The 19714-nt window shown below is 39.8% G+C and overlaps 2 protein-coding genes across 6 annotated transcripts in view; one reads left to right on the top strand and one right to left on the bottom strand.

Moving 5' to 3' along the window:
* Positions 1 to 17885, top strand: si:ch211-195b15.8 (uncharacterized). Its single transcript, XM_049560340.1, has 5 exons — positions 1 to 48; positions 348 to 442; positions 12344 to 12503; positions 12771 to 12894; positions 14775 to 17885. Exons 2-5 carry the CDS (start codon positions 350 to 352, stop codon positions 15607 to 15609), a joined length of 1212 nt encoding a protein of 403 aa, XP_049416297.1. The 5' UTR covers positions 1 to 48; positions 348 to 349; the 3' UTR covers positions 15610 to 17885.
* LOC125878876 (uncharacterized) overlaps positions 1 to 19714 on the bottom strand; it is a 189120-nt gene that overhangs the window by 65952 nt on the left and 103454 nt on the right. The gene's annotated exons all lie outside the window — the stretch shown is intronic.

Raw genomic sequence — 19714 nt, 5'->3', positions numbered from 1 at the left:
GCTACGACAAGAGGACGCATCCAGCGACTTTCCACAGGAGCGCGTTCAGTGAGTAGTGTCTTATAAGTAGCGTCACCATTTTGCATGAGAAAAACAGACTCCCTAAACACCAAAACAGCAGATATTCACAATTCGCTGCTTCTTTTTTCAGCCTGAATCTGTGCGCTACGATGAGGCAAAGTAACACGGTAGTAGGCTAGCTCCTAGTGTCAACAGTCCCTGCGTTCTCATAGAACAATGCAGAGACAATTTCGTCTAACGGATACGAAGTTGCAAGGAAAAAAGCGCCTGCTGGTATTACTGTAATATATGAAACAGTTGTTCATGTGGTGCGTGTTGTGCTGCAGATATGGTTTGGTCCCGGGAGAGAGAGACGGAGCGGCCTCCGCTGTCCGTCATCCTGCCGCGGCTCTACCTCGGAGCGGAGAGCGACGTGACGCAGGTGAGACGAGGACGACTAGTGTTGGACGAACAAAGTCTGTTCACATCTTTTACTCACGGAGAAAAAGTTTCAGTTCAGCGAAGTACAAACACAGGGGCGTCTATAGGATTTAATGACACTGTGGGGGGGGGGGGGGGGGGGTAATTTGAGGCTTTTTCATGCACTATGGCATTTTATTTTCCCCTAAAACTTTTTTTCCCAGATTATGAATTGTGATTTTAAAAATATTAGCAGTAGAAATAGTAATAGTAGTAGTAGTAGAAACGGAATACTTTGCATCTGCTATTGTTAAAATTTTGAGAATTTTAAGGTACTCAAGTATCTCCACTTTATAATTCTTTTCCACCACATCTCAGAGCAGGGGTGTAAATTAGAGATGTACCGATACCACTTTTTCCTTCCCGATACTGATTCCGATCCCTGAACCTTATGTATCTGCCGATACCGTGTACCGATCCAATACCAGCGCCTAAAATAAAAATGGATGGCATATGAATTGTTGTATGTCTCAACTCCGAAAACTCTATGTAAAATATTAAGAAATAAATACATAATAGTAGAATGAATGCCATAAAACTTTTTTTTTTATTATTATTATCCAGTGTTGACACAGATTAAAGTGCAGCCACACAATTTGGTAAAAAGACATTTTAAAGGCTACAGTAGAATGTAGGGCTGCACGATATTGGAAAAAACTGACACTGCGATATTTGGTTTTTTTTTGCAATATCAATCAATCAATCAATTTTATTTACACCGCTGCAATACGAGTTAACCTGAGTGACAGTGGAGCACAAAGGCTCCGGAGAAGAAGCCAAGTTAGTGACATCCAGAATGGCTGAGTTAGCAAGATGCAGTAATAGGACGCGAGAGAGAGAGAGAGAGTGAAGGAGAGAAGGTGCCCGGTGTATTATAGGGGGTGCTCCGGCAGACTAGGCCTAAGTCAGCCTAACTAGGGGCTGGTACAAGGCAAGCCTGAGCCAGCCCTAACTATAAGCTTTATCAAAGAGGAAAGTCTTAAGTCTAGTCTTAAATGTGGAGATGGTGTCTGCCTCCCGGACCATAACAAGAAGATGATTCCACAGGAGAGGAGCCTGATAGCTGAAGGCTCTGGCTCCTGATCTACTTTTGGAGACTTTAGGGACCACGAGTAACCCTGCATTCTCAGAGCGCAGTGTTCGGGTGAGATAATATGGCACTATGAGCTCTCTAAGATATGACGGAGCTTGACCATTTAGAGCTTTATAAGTTAACAGTAGGATTTTATATTAAGTTCTGGATTTTACAGGGAGCCAGTGCAGAGAAGCTAAAACAGGAGAAATATGATCTCGTTTCTTAGTTCCTGTCAGTACATGTGCTGCTGCATTCTGAATTAACTGGAGAGTTTTAAGGGACTTACTAGAGTTACCTGATAATAGAGAATTACAATAATCCAGCCTTGAGGTAACAAAACCGTGGACCAATTTTTCAGGTCAGGATAGGCCTAATTTTTTGCAATATTACGCAGATGAAAAAATGCAGTCCGTGAGGTTGTTTTAAATGAGAATTAAAAGACAAATCTTGATCAAATGTTACTCTGAGGTTTCTTACAGTAGTGCTAGAGGCCAGAGCAATGCCATCTAGAGAAACTATGTCATCAGATAAAGAGTCTCTGAGTTGTTTGGGGCTAAGAACAATAACTTCAGTTTTGTCTGAATTTAACATCAGGAAATTGGTGCTCATCCAGGTTTTTATATTTTTAAGGCAATTATGAAGTTTAGTTAATTGATTACTTTCTTCTGGCTTCATAGATAAATACAACTGTGTATCATCCGCATAACAGTGGAAATTTACAGAGTGATTTCTAATGATGTTGCCTAAAGGAAGCATATACAGAGTAAATAGGATTGGTCCGAGCACAGAACCTTGCGGAACTCCAAAACTTTAGTACGTAAGGATGATTCATTATGAACGTGAACAAACTGAAAACGATCAGATAAATAAGATTTAAACCAGCTTAGTGCAGAACCTTTTAGCCCAATTAAGTGTTCCAGTCTCTGCAGTAGAATTTGATGGTCAATTGTGTCAAACGCCGCACTAAGATCTAATAAAACAAGTACAGAGACAAGTCCTTTGTCTGAAGCAATCAGAAGGTCATGGAGGTAGTGCTGTCTCAGTGCTATGATGCACTCTAAATCCTGACTGAAATTCCTCAAATAAATTATTATCATGGAGACAATCACACAGCTGGTCTGCGACTACTTTCTTAAGGATCTTTAAAAGAAAGGGAAGATTAGATATTGGTCTATAGTTGGCTAACACCTCTGGATCCAGGGTGGGCTTTTTTAGTAGAGGTTTAATTACAGCTACCTTAAAAGACTGTGGTACATAGCCTGTTAATAAGGATATATTGATCATTATCTAATATATGAGTGTTAACTAAAGGTAAGACCTCCTTAAGTAGCCTAGTTGGGATGGGGTCTGAGAGACACTTTGATGATTTAGATGAAGAAATGACTGTGGTCAATTCTTGAAAGGAAATTGGGGAGAAGCAATCTAAATATATATTAGGTCTTACAGCTTTGTTTGAGGTAAGATAGGTACTATCTGAGGACAGGAGGTCATGAATTTTGCCTCTAATAGTTAGAATTTTGTCATTAAAAAAGCTCATAAAATCATTACTGCTAAGGGCTAAAGGAATACAATGCTCAATAGAGCTGTGACTCTCAGTCAGCCTGGCTACAGTGCTGAAAAGAAACCTGGGGTTGTTCTTGTTTTCTTCTATTAATGCTGAGTAGTAGTTTGCTCTGGCATTGCGGAGGCCCCTCTTATACGTTTTGAGATAGTCTGCCAGATCAAACGAGATTCTTCCAGTTTGGTTAATCGCCAATTCCTTTCAAAATTTCGCGATATTTGTTTTACCTTACAGGTTTGAGAGTTATACCAAGGAGCGAACTTTCTTTGCTTTGTTAACTTTTTTTTTTAAGAGGAGCTACAGAGTCGAGTGTTGTTTGCAGCGAGCCTACAGCGCTATCGACAAGGATCAATTCGGGAGAGGTTAAAGTCGGTACAGGAAAGCTCTGTTACTGAAGGACATGGTATTGAATCTAACGACGGAGTAATCATTTCCTTAAATTTTGCGACAGCACTATCTGATAAACATCTAGTATAGTAACTGTTGCTGAGTGATGTGTAATCGAGTCAAAAGAAATCAAAAGTAATCAAATAATGATCCGTTAGCGAGGGATTCTGTGGAAAGACTTTTAGGTTATCAATTTCAATTCCATACGTCAGAACTAGATCGAGGGTATGGTTAAAACAGTGGGTGGGTTCATGTACACCCTGACTGAAGCCAATGGAGTCTAATAATGAGATATATGCGGTAACCAGGGAGTCATTATCAACGTCGACATGAATGTTAAAATCAATCAATCAATCAATCAATTTTATTTATAAAGCCCAATATCACAAATCACAATTTGCCTCACAGGGCTTTACAGCATACGACATCCCTCTGTCCTTAAGACCCTCACAGTGGATAAGGAAAAACTCCCCCAAAAAAACCCTTTAACGGGGAAAAAAAACGGTAGAAACCTCAGGAAGAGCAACTGAGGAGGGATCCCTCTTCCAGGACGGACAGACGTGCAATAGATGTCGTACAGAACAGATCAACATGATAAATTAACAGTAATCCATATGACAGAGAGAGAGAGAGAGAGAGAGATGCAGGTAATGACAGTATCTTACAACAACATTAATGAAAGTAATAATATTATAGTTATAGTTCTGGTTACTGCGGTACAATATGTTGAAAGTATGTATTAATACCTGACAGTATACATGTGTGACAATAATCATATGTGTATAATAACAGAAGAAGTATGACTAATGACTAATGATGGCAGCAGCAGCAGGAGGCATCTGGCGGGACCACGGCAGCAGCACAACCACACACGTCACGCTGTCCAGGCACCGCTGTGATATGAGTTAATCTGAGAGACAGTGGAGCACAAAGGCTCCGGAGAAGAAGCCGAGTTAGTGACATCCAGAATGGCCGGGTTAGCTAGATGCAGTAATAGGATACGAGAGAGAGAGAGAGAAGGAGAGAAGGGGCCCGGTGTATTATAGAGGGATCCTCCAGCAGACTAGGCCTAAGTCAGTTTAACTAAGGGCTGGTACAGGACAAGCCTGAGCCAGCCCTAACTATAAGCTTTATCAAAGAGGAAAGTCTTAAGTCTAGTCTTAAATGTGGAGATGGTGTCTGCCTCCCGGACCGTAACAGGAAGATGATTCCACAGGAGAGGAGCCTGATAGCTAAAGGCTCTGGCTCCTGATCTACTTTTGGAGACTTTAGGGACCACGAGTAACCCTGCGTTCTCAGAGCGCAGTGTTCTGGTGGGATAATATGGCACTATGAGCTCTCTAAGATATGACGGAGCTTGACCATTTAGAGCTTTATAAGTTAACAGTAGGATTTTAAATTCAATCTGGATTTTACAGGGAGCCAGTGCAGAGAAGCTAAAACAGGAGAGATATGATCGCGTTTCTTAGTTCCTGTTAGTACACGTGCTGCTGCATTCTGAATTAGCTGGAGAGTTTTTAAGGACTTACTAGAGCTACCTGATAATAGAGAGTTACAATAATCCAGCCTTGAGGTAACAAAAGCGTGGACCAATTTTTCTGCATCTTTTCGGGTCAGGATAGGCCTAATTTTCGCAATATTACGCAGATGAAAAAATGCAGTCCGTGAGGTTTGCTTTAAATGAGAATTAAAAGACAAATCTTGATCAAATGTTACTCCGAGGTTTCTTACGGTAGTGGCAGGGGTCAGATAAAGAGTCTCTGAGTTGTTTGGGGCCAAGAACAATAACTTCAGTTTTGTCTGAATTTAACATCAGGAAATTGGTGCTCATCCAAGTTTTTATGTCTTTAAGACAATTATGGAGTTTAGTTAATTGATTGCTTTCTTCTGGCTTCATTGATAAATACAACTGAGTATCATCCGCATAACAATGGAAATTTATAGAGTGATTTCTAATGATGTTACCTAAAGGAAGCATATATAGAGTAAACAGGATTGGTCCGAGCACAGAACAGTGAGGATCTCCAAAACAATCTTTCGTACGTAAGTATGGTTCATTGCGAACGTCAACAAATTGAAAACGATCAGATAAATAAGATTTAAACCAGCTTAGTGCTGAACCTTTTAAGCCAATTAAGTGATCCAGTCTCTGCAGCAGAATTTGATGGTCAATTGTGTCAAACGCCGCACTAAGATCTAATAAAACAAGTACAGAGACGAGTCCTTTGTCTGAAGCAATCAGAAGGTCATTTGTAATTTTAACTAGAGCTGTCTCAGTGCTATGATGCACTCTAAATCCTGACTGAAATTCCTCAAATAAATTATTATCCTGGAGAAAATCACACAGCTGGTCTGCGACTACTTTCTCAAGGATCTTTGACATAAAGGGAAGATTAGATATTGGTCTATAATTGGCTAACACCTCTGGATCCAGGGTGGGCTTTTTAGTAGAGGTTTAATTACAGCTATCTTAAAAGACTGTGGTACATAGCCTGTTAATAAGGATATATTGATCATATCTAATATATGAGTGTTAACTAAAGGAAAGACCTCCTTAAGTAGCCTAGTTGGGATGGGGTCTAAGAGACACGTTGATGATTTGGATGAAGAAATCACTGCAGTCAATTCTTGAAGAGAAATTGGGGAGAAGCAATCTAAATATATATTAGATTTTACAGCTGTGTTTGAGGTTAGATAGGTACTATCTGAGGGCAGGAGGTCATGAATTTTGCCTCTAATAGTTAGAATTTTGTCATTAAAAAAGCTCATAAAATCATTACTGCTAAGGGCTAAGGGAATACAAGGCTCAATAGAGCTTTGACTCTCAGTCAGCCTGGCTACAGTGCTGAAAAGAAACCTGGGGTTGCCAATCGCCTACAATAATAACTTTATCTGATTTAAGAACTAAACTGGATAAAAACTCTGAGAATTCAGATACAAATTCAGAATACGGGCCAGGAGCACGGTACACTATAACAAATAAAAGTGGCTGCGAGGTTTTCCAGGTCAGATGTAAAAGACTAAGAACGAGGCTTTCAAATGAATTATAATCTGGTTTAGGTTTAGGGCGGATAAGCAGACTAGAGTTAAAAATGGCTGCAACTCCCCCTCCTCAGCCGCTGACTCGAGGAATGTGGGTATTATTATGACTGGGAGGAGTGGATTCATTTAGACTAACATATTCATCTTGACACAGCCAGGTTTCAGTGAGACTGAGTAAATCAATATGATTATCTTATATTAATTCGTTTACTAACACTGCTTTAGACGATAGAGACCTGATATTTAACAGTCCGCATTTAATTCTCCTGTTTTGTCTTTCTGTCACAGAAGAGGTTTTATTTTTTATGAGGTTGTTATGCACAACTCCTCTATGTTTAATTTTAGATTTAACTAATTTAGGTAGTCGGGGGACAGACACCGTTTGTATAAAACTATGAAAACTATGGGTGGGTAACTGCACTAGAAGCTCAGAGAAGCGTAAAGCGTATATATCCCAACTCTGGGTTGTCAGGGATTTGAATTACTAATAAAATATGCCAGGTTCCTAGAAATGAGAGCAGCTCCATCCAAAGTGGGATGAATGCCGTCTCTCCTAATAAGACCAGGTTTTCCCCAGAAAGTTTGCCAATTATTAACAAAACCCACATAGTTTGCTGGACACCACCTGGACAGCCAGCGATTAAATGATGACATGCAGCTAAACATGTCATCAGTGGTCAGAGTTATATATATTGCAATATTACAAAACACAAGAATTTTCACCAGATGACTTAAAGTAAGAAAATCAAAAAATAGTGGCAGGGTTTTTACTCACCACAACTGCAGAGGCTACCAGCTTCATTTGAAACAGACTACATTATAAAAGGGCAGTTATTTATCATTCCCTCTGTGTCTTTATATTTTTATTTTTTATCCGATCCCGTTGCCTTGATAAAGTTAAATGCATGGCGCCAGCGTTTCAAACTCAACACTTCCTGAACTTGTTTCAAATTAAAAGCCCCTTATAACCTTGGCGAGAATCCCTCCATTTTCTAAATAGGCTTTTATTATGAAACATTTGCAGGAAGTTGTTGCGGAGAAATCATTGACTTTTGTGTTTACATACGGTACTTCAAATGTAGCCATCTGCTGGCGCTTTTTAGGTGACTACAACATTTCGGCTGGCACATGAACAGACACAGTGACTCAAATAATAGTAAAAGTAATAAAAATAGGACAAGAATAACCTGATGACATCACACACGTCATGAAAGACGACCAGAGATAATTGGTGTGTATCATCTTGTAGTGTGTCATGTCTGTCGGCCAAGTCACAGCACGGTTTTATGACTCCACGATCATGTAATGTGACATAGTGACTTTTAGAGTGGGCAGAAAAGTTGTGTAGTGTGTACCAGGCATAAATCCTCCTTTACTGTTTCTCCCTCTTGCATGTCGCTCATTTTCAGTGTGTGACTGCAGCGTGTGCATCGCATGTCTGGCGCACATGCGCACATCGCGATGGCGATGTTCAAACAATAGCTTGCGTATGCGTAATGATGTGAGGCATTACATGGTATTGGATTGGTCATAGGCTGTACTCGCCGATGCCCAATGCCGCATTTTTGGCAGTATCGGAGGCATTTCCAATACTGGTATCAGTATCGGTACAACTCTAGTGTAAATATAGACAGTACAGGCAGTGTCGTTGCCACCTTAAAGATATGCGTGTGTTCAAAAAGGAACTCTCATTTAATTAAAACAGTGCCATTTGCTATATGGCCTTGAATAAGGCAAACCCATCTCTGTCATGTTTATTTTTTATTTATTTGTAAAACAGTCACTCTATAAGAAAATGATATGCTCATTCTGTAACTGTAAATCAACTGTTCTATAAATCAGGCATTTTATAACTATAAATCCATAGCTTCCCGAACTCCCATTGAAATTGCTAAATTAAATTAATAATTTCTTAATCTCTTATATTCTTAGGTGTTTTTTGTTATAAAAAAGATATGCAGTGATGATTGCTGGGTAATATGTATGCTGATGTTATCCACTGTCAAGTCTCTGATCATATGACGAGACGATATGTGCATCATAGTGTGCACTAGGGCTTGATGTATCTACCTTATGTCACTGTCTCAGAGGGAAAATTGTACTTTTTACTCCATGCACTTAGTTTTTTTGTCTGCTTTAGTTACTCTGAAGGCTCAGATTAAAAATACACAATAACATCAACTAATAAATGGTAATGTATTATTATAGATTAAACTACCAAGCAGTATCTATATATAAAGCATTTAACATACTGGTGTACATTATGTGTGCACGCACGTGATCACACAAAACGCACTGCTTGAATGACGCAGTGGACCAAGAACATTGTAGATTCTCACTGAAGGCATCAAAACTATGAATGAACACATGTGGAGTTATGTACTTAACAAAAAAAGGTGAAATAACTGAAAACATGTTTTATATTCTAGTTTCTTCAAAATAGCCACCCTTTGCTCTGATTACTGCTTTGCACACTCTTGGCATTCTCTCCATGAGCTTCAAGAGGTAGTCACCTGAAATGGTTTCCACTTCACAGGTGTGCCTTATCAGGGTTAATTAGTGGAATTTCTTGCTTTATCAATGGGGTTGGGACCATCAGTTGTGTTGTGCAGAAGTCAGGTTAATACACAGCCGACAGCCCTATTGGACAACTCTTAAAATTCATATTATGGCAAGAATCAATCAGCTAACTAAAGAAAAACGAGTGGCCATCATTACTTTAAGAAATGAAGGTCAGTCAGTCCGGAAAATTGCAAAAACTTTAAATGTGTCCCCAAGTGGAGTCGCAAAAACCATCAAGCGCTACAACGAAACTGGCACACATGAGGACCGACCCAGGAAAGGAAGACCAAGAGTCACCTCTGCTTCTGAGGATAAGTTCATCCGAGTCACCAGCCTCAGAAATCGCAAGTTAACAGCAGCTCAGATCAGAGACCAGATGAATGCCACACAGAGTTCTAGCAGCAGACCTATCTCTAGAACAACTGTTAAGAGGAGACTGTGCGAATCAGGCCTTCATGGTCAAATAGCTGCTAGGAAACCACTGCTAAGGAGAGGCAACAAGCAGAAGAGATTTGTTTGGGCCAAGAAACACAAGGAATGGACATTAGACCAGTGGAAATCTGTGCTTTGGTCTGATGAGTCCAAATTTGAGATCTTTGGTTCCAACCGCCGTGTCTTTGTGAGACGCAGAAAAGGTGAACGGATGGATTCCACATGCCTGGTTCCCACTTTGAAGCATGGAGGAGGAGGTGTGATGGTGTGGGGGTGTTTTGCTGGTGACACTGTTGGGGATTTATTCAAAATTGAAGGCACACTGAACCAGCATGGCTACCACAGCATCCTGCAGCGACATGCCATCCCATCCGGTTTGCATTTAGTTGGACAATCATTTATTTTTCAACAGGACAATGACCCCAAACACACCTCCAGGCTGTGTAAGGGCTATTTGACCAAGAAGGAGAGTGATGGAGTGCTGCGGCAGATGACCTGGCCTCCACAGTCACCGGACCTGAACCCAGTCGAGATGGTTTGGGGTGAGCTGGACCGCAGAGTGAAGGCAAAGGGGCCAACAAGTGCTAAACACCTCTGGGAACTCCTTCAAGACTGTTGGAAAACCATTTCAGGTGACTACCTCTTGAAGCTCATGGAGAGAATGCCAAGAGTGTGCAAAGCAGTAATCAGAGCAAAGGGTGGCTATTTTGAAGAAACTAGAATATAAAACATGTTTTCAGTTATTTCACCTTTTTTTGTTAAGTACATAACTCCACATGTGTTCATTCATAGTTTTGATGCCTTCAGTGAGAATCTACAATGTAAATAGTCATGAAAATAAAGAAAACGCATTGAATGAGAAGGTGTGTCCAAACTTTTGGCCTGTACTGTATCATTTACAGGGGCTTTGATGCATTAACTGAAATATAGGTTATTAGATTGGGGGCATTTCAGTTTTATTATTTGACCTATTTTTATATGTAAAAATATACATACATACATACATACATATCAGTAAAACATTTGGGGCTGAAGCCCAGACTCAACAACACCACTGTACAAGTCCAACATTTTACATTTTACTTAAAGGGGACACTCCACGTGATTTTTTTTACCTAGCTACACATATTGACATAAGACTTCCCCAACTGATTACTTACAATAAGACAATTATTTTTTATGTTACAAGTTTTCAAAAATTTTATGTTTAAAAATGTAACTGTAAATGCAAAGATAAATGTATCTAAAGAAATGTGTGCTGATTTGCAGACATTTCCAGATCAGAAATCTGAACACTGGATAAAGTCAGGTTCAAAATTCTTGTGTCACTTTGCTGTCATATTAGAGCCAAAGGTTTTTACAGAATGAATTTTGGATATCTCTTTTATCACTCCATGACTCAGAAAATACCCTCAACAGCCATTAAAAAATCCATTCTCACCATGTTTTTACGAATAAAATGGTCTATAGGCCTAATTCAGGTTGTGAATGATGTATGAATAAACCTCTTTGTAAAAACCATCAGAATATAGATGGGAATAAAAGTGGAAAGTTTGATGAATGTAAGTGATTTTTGGCTCAGAGTATGAGAAAAAAAATCATTTTAGAAAACTGCCTTTACAGATATGTATTATAATATACCATACATTTTTAGACAAAAATTAAGAAATAAGGGTAAACATTTTGACTAATAGATACCACCATGAAACTTCCCTTGTTGATAACTTTACTTACCCTTTGCTTACATTACAGAAATCTGAACCAAAATAAACAACTAAATGTGTATTTTTGATGCTTTCTTTTCACTAGTCTGAAAGAAGACATGTTATGGAAACAAAATAGCATACATTCTCTAAATTGACCAGTGCATTCAATTCAGTACCAATTTAGTTTTATTTATAAAGCCCAATATTACTGAACACAATTTGCCTCAGAGGGCTTTACAGCATATGGCATCTCTCTGTCCTTAGGACCCTCACAGCAGATAAGGAAAAAACAAACCCTTTAACAGGAAACAAATGGTAGAAACATCAGGAAAAACAACTGAGTAGGGATCCCTTTTCCAGGACTGACAGATGTGAAATAGATGTCGTACAGAACAGATCAATATTATAAATGTACTGTGATCCATATGACAAAATGATACATTAAGAGAGGGAGAGACAGAGAGAGAAAGTGAGACAGACAGAGAAAGTGAGAGCTGCAGTGTTCGAAAAACTGTGTTTTCACCTGAGGTTTCTCACTCTAAAATTATCAGACAAAAATGTTCTTTACATATCAAAAGTAAACATTTTTATAATTCAGTAGTGTTTTTTTTAAATAAAGGCCTATGATATTTTTGTAGTATTATTACTGATGCATTAATGTATGAACAATATTTTACTGTTGTATTTGGTGGACGTGGAACTAATTTTGACTTCTTAATATGCAGTTGTGAAGTTAAATTTACATATTAAAGATCACATGTTTGTATGTAAAATCTGAGTTTGAAAATAAAGCATGGTGGTGGAAGTTAGTGGAGTATCACATACATTATTTGCCTGTGAAATGTGGTGGATTAGTGTAGTGTGAATAATAGTCACCTTTCACTTTTATGCACCACCAATTATGTCTGAGCCTACTGAAATATGACCATGACTGAATACAAAGAGCTTACTTCAGCAAGGGACAAAATATCCTCGGTTTGACAATCAATAGAGAAAATATAGGCTGGTTTCCTTTTTATTAAAAGTGCAAATATTTCACTGTATTACTGTCCGTGTGTGTGTGTGTGTGTGTGTGCGTGCGTGCGTGCGTGTGCATAGGACGGGCTGGCCTCTCTGGGTATCTCCTATGTACTGAGTGTGAGTCGCTGCAGCCCCCAGCCCTCCTTTCTTCCTTGCTCCAGATATCTTCGCATCCCTATCGATGACTCACTTTGGGACGACCTGCTTCCCTGGATCCCACAGGCTCTGAACTTCATAGGTCAGGACTCTCAACAAACCATTTTACAAGCTGATTACCTACATTTTCTTGAACTAATATTTGCTACACAAATAACAGTCCAGTTTCCCCACAGAACGTGTATTATTAAATTGAATTGGCCCTCAGGGGGATTAATAAAGTATATTAAAAAAAATAAAAAATTGTCCAAGTATTGATCATGTAACTCTTTGATTTGATCAACAGTTACCTGCTGCTTGTCTCACACTGTGCTGTTTGACTAACTGTCACTGTGTGGTGTGTGTTCAGATGCAGCCATGTCCTCTGGTGCCTCCGTGTTGGTTCACTGTGCAGCAGGAATCTCTCGCTCTCCAGCTCTGGCTGTAGCTTACATCATGTACAGCCTGGGGATGGACCTGGACCATGCCTACAGGTACACATTCATATTACTGTACTGAAACTGTTGTCTATTCCTCCCTTTTGGAGGTCCATAGAAACTTCTCAGATCAGTGCTGCAGTGAAACACATTATGGAGCCAGGACAATGACTAGTCTACAAAACCTTGGCATCAAAAACATGTGCCGTTAAAAACAAAACCTAAACTGAAAATAAGGAACACTGGCATTGAAACAAATGTATTGAAATATTATTTGATACTGAAAAGCTTCAACTAAAAAAATAAAACACAGGCATTAAAAATATTTTATTTTGATTTTTTTTTTTTTTTTTTTTGCAGTCTGATCCATTTTTAAATTCAAATTTTCTCTTCATTACACTCTTTTTTTCAGTGTTGAGTGAATTTGTTGTTCAGTGAGTGACAGTGTTGTTCACTGACAATGTTTTTTTTAGTGACAGTGTTTTTTCAGTGATGGTGTTGTTCAGTGACTGTTTTTTTCAGTGACAGTGTTGTTCATTGACGGTGCTGTTCAGTGACTGTTATTTCAGTGACAGTGTTGTTGAGTGACAGTGTTCTTTCAGTGACTGTGATATTCAGTGACTGTTTTTCAGTGACAGTGTTTTTCAATTACAACTTGATGTCATTTTTCTGGCATGGAGAGGAAGGGTTTGAAAGTTGTAATGGTGACAGGATCTTGAAACTAAAAATGTTGGTTGGACAGCTGCCTGTCACATCACTATTTAGTGTCCCTAAAATACATGATCAATCATTCAGGCATCTCTGGAAAGCCCAGCTCTCTTATACACTCGAAAAAAAGGATGCCACATCATGCAAAATTTCCTCAGGGAGCCCTTCAGTATGCACATGATTCTTTCCAGTTTGACAAAATTAAGGACTTCCCTTATCCATAGTGTGTGAAGGCGGTATTTGAGACTTCCACTTGAATAACACCAAGCATCTGGCTAGTAGGGTAACAGAGGCTGTAAACGCTGCCTCAAGGGAAGCGCGTGGTACTGGTGGAGTTACACCAAACAATGCAATCACACCATTAGGTTCAACCGCTTTTTCAGTAACCCCCAACAGTGATCTAAAGATTACCCCCCAGTAGGTCTGTAAAGCAGGACAAGACTAGAACATGTGTACATGAGTTGGCAGTGCTTGGCTACACCTGTCCCAAGTTGGGTTCACATCTTTATAGATCGTAAAGAGCCTAACCTTTGTGAAATAGGTGGGGTGTACTATTTTGCACAGGATCAGTCCATGTTTTGCACAGATAGATGATTTGTGTACTTTATCAAGGGCACCCTCCCAAAGTTCCTCAGGAATCTCCTCTTGCAGATCCACTTCCCAAGGTTTTAATTTAGTTTTAATAGTTTAAAGAAACTATCCATCCATCCATTTTCTAACCGCTTATCCTCTTGAGGGTCACGTGGGGGCTGGAGCCAATCTCACCTGACATTGGGCGAGAGGCAGGACAGGTCGCCAGATTATCACAGGGCAGTTTAAAGAAACTAGTCGCAGGGAATTTGAGCATATTAGATGACATCATTCCCTTCAGGGGCAGATATCCAGTTTACCACTGATCTAGTTTTAAAACAACAACAACAACAACAACAACAACAAAAAACAGTACAGGAGTGGATCAAAAGTAGGCTTTGTACTGGAATATCATAGTGATGGCCTACATTTTCCATCATGCCGGACTGAGTAGTTTGCTGTTTTATGTTCCAAAATGCAAATATTACCTTTTGTCAGTGTTTGTATTGTGTCGGTTCATAACATGGTGGTTTGTAATTGTAATCAAAGTGAAGTAGCTGTTTTATTTCTTGAATTTCTTTGATACTGTCTGACTGCACTGTAGATCAGCGTATAATATCAATCACAATAGTACCACATCCTTTCTGTTCCCTTGTAAGGTTTGTGAAAGAGCGCCGGCCCTCCATTTCCCCAAACTTCAACTTCCTGGGTCAGCTGCAGCACTTCCAGGGCACTCTGAGCCAGAAGGCCTCTGGTGACGACCTCCTCATGAAGCAGCTGGACAACTGTCCGCTATCCATCAATGACAGTGTTATCCACACTCACACCAGTCTCAATATGAATTATCAGGCTGACAGTGTAACCAGCAACTCAGCAGAGCTCAAACAGGCACACACAGAGAATCTCCACTTCACAGCTAAAACACAGCAGAGACACTCACATTTAGATGGAAGTGGAAACCAGCTGCTTTCCCTATCAGGGAAACTTCGGACTCTTCATTTGACTCTTAATCAAAACCAGCAGCAGGTACAGACGTCATGTGAAGTTCCAGCTCCAAACCCCTGTGAGACAGTTAAACCAGCAGCAATGCCCACACAGCTCCCAGCAGGCTCTGCTCCTCTATCAGAGAAACGCAAAAGCCTCACCCTCCTCTTGACCCCTTTGGGAATCTGTCCTCCCTCCTCAGCAAACAGCAGCCAGCAACCAAGGGACACCGCCATGTCCAAAACTTTCCACAACAGTGAGACAGGAGAAAAGCCCGAGGCAAAGACACAGAGTACCCCTGGCTCCTATAGGCAGGCAGAGGACACTTGCAGGGAGCAGAGTCCCTCCCGCAGCCAGTGTAGCAGAGCTGAGGTGAAGGAGCAGGGCCTGCTGTCACCGTTCACCTTCACCATCAACAAGCTGCTGGGCTGGGGCGAGAGATTGCTGCTGGGAGGGCTGTTTGCCCACCCCGTAAGAATGGGACAGCCTTCACTGCCCTACAGGTGCTGAGGGAGCAGCTGATGTTAAGGATGCTTGTTGTGTCCATTTATTTCTGCGCATGTTTGTCAAATTGAACTAAACCACACATATGTGGTACATAATACATACAGGAGGCCTGAAAGAACTTCTGTCTTCTATTTATTTATTTATTTATTTATTGCAGAGCTAAATATAAGAAGTATACTTGACCATAAACCTCCACACAAATGCATCTTGTTTATTACATATTGACAGTGGTCAGCTTATCTTGACATTTGTAAAACTGAGTTATTTTCAAAGACTTTTGGTACAATGGTCTGAGATGTATTTACTGATGATTAAAGATTACATTTCAAGTGCGTCTTATTGCCTTTTTCTCAGTGGTTCAGAGCGACACTTGTCAATATTGTTACCTGGTTTTAAGGTCTCATCACTCTCATGACCTCAGAAATTAGGGAGCTTTTATAAGTAAAAACATTGAAATATGACTGTTATTTCTGTTTAATCGTAACAAATATTATCATTTTTGATACAAATACACGGTCTCCAAGAAGTAACATTAGGACATTATTTTCTCTGATATTTGCATTTCTCATAATATTTCCTTTCTATATGTTTGTGCCATGATACACATGGAGTGTGAGGGTAGGCAAATATATTGTGCAGGAGAACTAAAGTAATGAAGGGGTCCCAGTATAGTAATGCAAGTTTTTGAGCTGGTAAAGACATTTATGTTTCAAAGAAGACACTGCCTTGTAGAGACTTTAAATATGGGTACAGTCTATTGGTCATGAAAACCTTTAAATGGCTATTTGGCCCCAGTTCCAGCTACAAGCAAGATGTTCACAATTTAGGCTTTATGGTGGCACCTCCTTCATCACCTCATCCTGCAGGTTCCTGTGTCAAAATGTAGTTTAAAAACCTAAAATATAGCTGCGAGCGGCAATTCCGGGGTTCAAGCCAGTATCGATGTTTGAAACTTGAAAGCAGGGTAGATTCAAGACCGTTGACAGTTCAAGATACCTGCATTAAAGATTACCAACAGGTTTTATGACAATCAGACAGATGCTCATTCATTTATGTCCAAATCTCTATGAGGCCACGCTCTTGTTTGGAAGCACTGTTGCTGTCCACCAAGTTTGGTGATGCTTGAATCAGTGAAGGTTTCTTCATTTGATTTACATCAATTTTGTGAAAGGCCATTGCACTTGTTTGTAACTTGTGGTGCCTCCTATTGACTGAATTTCAAATAATGTGATAACGTGATTGATAATAATTATTTAACATACCCTGCAAGTTTTGTAATGATTGGACAATCAATTTCAGATTTTTAGTCTGACATGTGTTATTGCATGCCCATTTTTTGTATTTGTGGTGCCACCTGTGGTGACCTGGTGGTCACATTTGGATGAAGACATATTGGTCATTTTTACACTTTATTCAGTTGACACTGTCAGTGACCTCAGTAGTGTGGAAGAGCCACACGCAGCCACAACAGCTTGGCACCTCCTCCTCATGCTGGTCACATTTTGCTGTGGGATGGCATCCCATTCCTCAACCAGGAGTTGTTGAAGGTCAACCAGCATGGTTGTGTTGGTCACTCTAGCACATACAACATGCCCAAGCTGATCCCACAAGTGTTCAATTGGGTTGAGGTTTGGACTCCAATCAGATGCCATACACCTGTGACTGACAGACACCTAGCAGCTCTTGAAGCTCAGAACAAGAGTGAATACCAACAGGAGAATGTTGCAGGGGATTTTGACACATTGTTTTGGGGCGTTACTCACGTGTTTAGCTGTGTTGCTCATTCCACTAATACATGATCCTTACAAGTTGTTGGCCTACTTCACTGTAAAGGTGACTAGTCAGGCTTTCCAACAATATAACATACAACACCAATTGGCATAATTAAAGGGAAGAAATAATTGACTGAAATAACGTTTCCAAACTTTTTTTTGAGGAGTTAAGTATAATGTGTGTGTGTGTGTGTATATTCTGGTGGTAGGCACTCATATATGGACTGACTGAGCTAAAGGGGCTGTCCTCACAGGAGGCTGAGCAGGAATATCTCTCTGGTCCAGTTTATGATCAAAGGTAAGGGTGGATAATGACATTTTCAAATGCAATTTGAAGTAAAATATCAACTTGGCAATCATTGTGTTCTCTGTTACCAATTTAGTCAAGTGTAATACTTCATACAGAAGCTTGCAAAGAGAAGTAAGATCAAGGAATGGAATTTCCATTAAAAATGGGAAGAAAAAAATACTTGTCTCTCTGACTTTTTATTTCTTATTGTTTTTTGGACATTTTCATATATTTATACATGTTCAGTGTAATATTTTTAATCTGTCCCCACAGTAATCCTTGTGTTTTATGTTTTCATAATCTTTAATATCTGGTGAGGAGTCAGTCAACTCAGCTTTATTTATCAATCATACAATAACAGAGGTCCGGGCAGCAGTAGCTCAGTCCATAGGGACTTGGGTTGGGAACCAGAGGGTCACCTGTTCGAGTCCCCGTCCGGACCAAATATGGAGCGTGGACTGGTGGCTGGAGAGGTGCCAGTTCACCTCCTGGGCACTGCCGAGGTGCCCTTGAGCAAGACACCGAACCTCCCAACCGCTCGGGGCACCTGATCAACATCTCTCCACTTTGTGCATGTATAGGTCCTGTTTGTGCATGTGTGTGTGTCTTTCGGACCTGTGTGTTAATGACATCGGAGTGAAAAAATTGAATTTCCCCTCAGGGGGATTAATAAAGTATATGAAAAAAATCAAATCAAAAAATAATAATAATGATCTTTTAGGGCACTTTTGATGGAGATCTGAATTGTACATGCAATTGTTATTATTTCTGGGTGTACTTAATTATTATTATACCATTATACTGAATTAGTGTTGGGCAAACTACTAGTTATGAGTAATGAAATTACTTTTTACTCCTTAGTAAGTAAAGTAATCACGGTTCTGATCTGTTTACTTTATTTCACAAGTAATCATTTACATTACTAGTTAGCCTACTCCATTCCCTCAAAAAATAAATAATAATAAACAACACAGAACAAACTCTAGCAGGACAGCGGAGTGTACCGACACTGTGTAGCCCAGGACGGGTGTTTAAGTGTGTGTGAGAGGAGCAGAGGTCAGGTGGGGCGGGCCAACACTGCGTTACCGGCAATGGTAACGTAACCTGGGCTTGTAACTATAATCTAATTACTATTACTAATTCATTTCTTCTATTTTTGATAATCAAATTACAGAAATGCATTACTAAATAACAAGTTACTGCTCAACACTGATTATAACTATTTAATAAAAAAAGTAGGCTAGTACTATTTGGGTACAACAAAAAAATAAAAATAAACTTCAGGTAATTGCAGCCTCCCCTCGGTAAATTAAATGGTCCTAAAACTACGGTCCTGAAACTGCAGCCTCTGCTCTCAGTAGCTTAAAAGATAATATATCCCCAAGAAATGATGGACTTACTGGCAAATTTTATAAGGTATTTCAAGATCAAAAATTTCTGAATTTCTATTGTATGTCTTTAAGGAGGCCATAGAAGTCTGTAGGCTTCATGCAACTATGTGCCAAGGTTTAATTACCTTGGTACCTAAACCTAATAAGGATCAACTGCTGATTGAGAATTGGAGACCAATAACCTAAATCAATAATGATGCAAAATTACTGGCTCACATCTTTGCAGAAAGACTAAAGTTTTGTTCAGACACAATTATAGACGATGGTCAGTCTGGTTTTATGTAAGGCAGACATATCAGTAACAATATTCAATTAATCTTAGATTTGATCGACTATAAAGATTACATGGCAGACAACGGTTACATTTTATTCATATACATATATAAAGCTTTTGACACTGTAAAGGTATCAAAATCTTAGGAAAAGAGATTAGGCGCCCTATTTAGACGGTCTAAAGCGGACGGCGGAGGGTGCATAATCCATGTCGCAAGTGTCATTGCTATTTAGATGCAGGCGCAGCTGTCATTTTCACACCCTGCGCCCTCGTCGTCTAACTAGCAAATGAACTTGCGCTTCTCTGGGCGTGTTCGTCTAAAAATGAGGAGTGGTCAGGTGCAGTCATGGCGTGTTGCTAGTTAGATGACGTAAAAAGCAAA

Source organism: Epinephelus fuscoguttatus, linkage group LG19 (assembly GCF_011397635.1).
Source record: "Epinephelus fuscoguttatus linkage group LG19, E.fuscoguttatus.final_Chr_v1".
NCBI lineage: Eukaryota > Metazoa > Chordata > Actinopteri > Perciformes > Serranidae > Epinephelus > Epinephelus fuscoguttatus.
Note: the sequence above shows the minus strand (reverse complement) of the source record. Positions and strands in the feature narration are given on the sequence as shown.